The 1853-nt window shown below is 45.3% G+C and overlaps 1 protein-coding gene across 1 annotated transcript; it reads right to left on the bottom strand.

Annotated features, from left to right (window-relative positions):
- Nucleotides 1–377: 377 nt before the first annotated feature.
- HOXB9 (homeobox B9) lies at nucleotides 378–885 on the bottom strand (the record flags this gene model as incomplete). The annotated part of the gene is made up of 1 exon (XM_009582112.1): nucleotides 378–885. A coding segment is annotated over exon 1 (508 nt), but the record flags the coding sequence as incomplete, so codon positions are not given.
- Between the last annotated feature and the right edge of the window lie 968 nt (nucleotides 886–1853).

Below are 1853 nucleotides of genomic sequence, written 5' to 3'. Positions count from 1 at the left end.
CTTTCTCCCCGACATTTCCTGGCTCCCCCGTCCCTTCCCTTCCCCACCGCCCGCACCCGCGCAGATTTACTCCCGCTTACTAAAGTGGTCTCTGCTGCCGGAGCCAGCGCTCTGTAGGAAAGAGGATGACTCGCTCCAGCTTTTGTCCGCTCTGGACTCTGTTTAAGCTCAGAGACGACGCTCATTTTTATTTTTATTTTTATTTACCGGCAGAGACAATGCCACCCCTCTCCCCTCCCCACCTCTCCCCTTAGGTTGGCATCAGCAAGCTGAGAGTTTTCTTTAAGCCCTGATTTTAAACTTTACGCAGCATTGTCCCCTTTTATTGCACCTCCTCCAGCTTTTATACTGTTTACTTCCTCACTTTTATAACTTACTTTGATCTGTCCTGTCTTTGTCTTCGCTTCCTTCACAAACTTTATTGTCCTCGAAGCTGGGCCTTTGATTGGAAACGATCCCTTCCCTTGCAGCAGAAGTTTCTAAATTGTACTCCTGTGTTCCCTGTTTATGGACATCCCCGGGACGGCCCAGCAGCGGCTCTGCCTTAACAGATCCCTGCCCGGGGAGGTTCTCTGCTCTGGGTACTGGATCCAGCCAGCTCCGTAGATACCTGCTATCAGATGGGACGCTTTGATGTTGAATATATGGATGGTAGACGGCAGGAAGGGTACCAGAAGAATGTGGATTCAAAGGAGTCCAGGAGGCGCTGAAAACTGGAGGTTTTGGCTGAAAACTACAGGAGGGGAATTCTAGATGCTCATTGTGCCCAGCTTGCCTGGAACTTGTATATTGCCCAGATGAAAATTTAGCTGAAGGCGAGTCTTCACTTTCATGACTTATAATAGAGTCGACATAATAATTGCTAAGAGTCCCAGAAATGGACATTCTCAGACATCATACAAAGCACGGTTCAATGAAGGGAAAAAAATATATAGGACAGATCTAGATTTGTACTCTACCCCCTTCTCCAACTTCCCAGCCAACAAAGTACAGTTGGGCTGCTGTGTTGTGAGCTCCCAGCAAAATGATTGGTCAAACTTTTTTCGTGTGCCTGATAAAGCGTCAGTCTCGGCGTAAATCAATCGAAGCCGAGGGGGCTGCGCTGCGCTGTCATCCGCCCTTGCATTCCATATCAAGGATGGATTGTTTTATGTTTATGCAATGTTGCAAAACGTCAGGAGTTTCGAAAAGCCACCAAACGGGCAGAGCTGGGGCTAATATCCCTTCCTAGATTTGCTCCTGAAATATTATTGGGGGGGGGTGTCCAGGTTTTTAATTTTTTTTTTTTTTTTTTTAAAGAAAGATGCTGATGTGCTCGCTTTGCCTTTAATAACCATCATGGGGGAATAGAGATAAAAGCTATTCTTTGCCACTCGGGCTCCGGAGTACGATAGCAAAAAAACAGAGAATAAGTACAAACCCACCCGCTACCCCCGCGCCACGACTTCATATACATACGTATGCGCGAGTGCATTACAGGCATATATACATAAATGCACACACATATGCGTTTTTGTAAAGAAAAAGATGGATCTAGGTAGCAAGAGTGGTGGGGAGGGTGTTATAAATAATTAACTAGCTGGGATGGGAAAACGGATTGTTAACATGGTAAAATAATGTGGGTAAATATGAAATTAAAAATATCACTGGCATGGACGTGGCATTGCAACTTCGACCAGCAAGCTGCCGAGCCACAACCCCTGTGTACAGCCAAGCCTGCCTTAGACTTTATGCTTATATAGATATATAGATGAAAATTTCTTAAAAATATCTCTGCATATGAACATATGTTCACATGTTTCGCGGCATAGTCTCAGGGTTGCTTTGCTTTAGCTAAAATAGTTTCCCACATT

The sequence above is a fragment of the Fulmarus glacialis genome, unplaced genomic scaffold (genome assembly GCF_000690835.1).
Source record: "Fulmarus glacialis isolate BGI_N327 unplaced genomic scaffold, ASM69083v1 scaffold29577, whole genome shotgun sequence".
Taxonomy (NCBI): domain Eukaryota; kingdom Metazoa; phylum Chordata; class Aves; order Procellariiformes; family Procellariidae; genus Fulmarus; species Fulmarus glacialis.
Note: the sequence above shows the minus strand (reverse complement) of the source record. Positions and strands in the feature narration are given on the sequence as shown.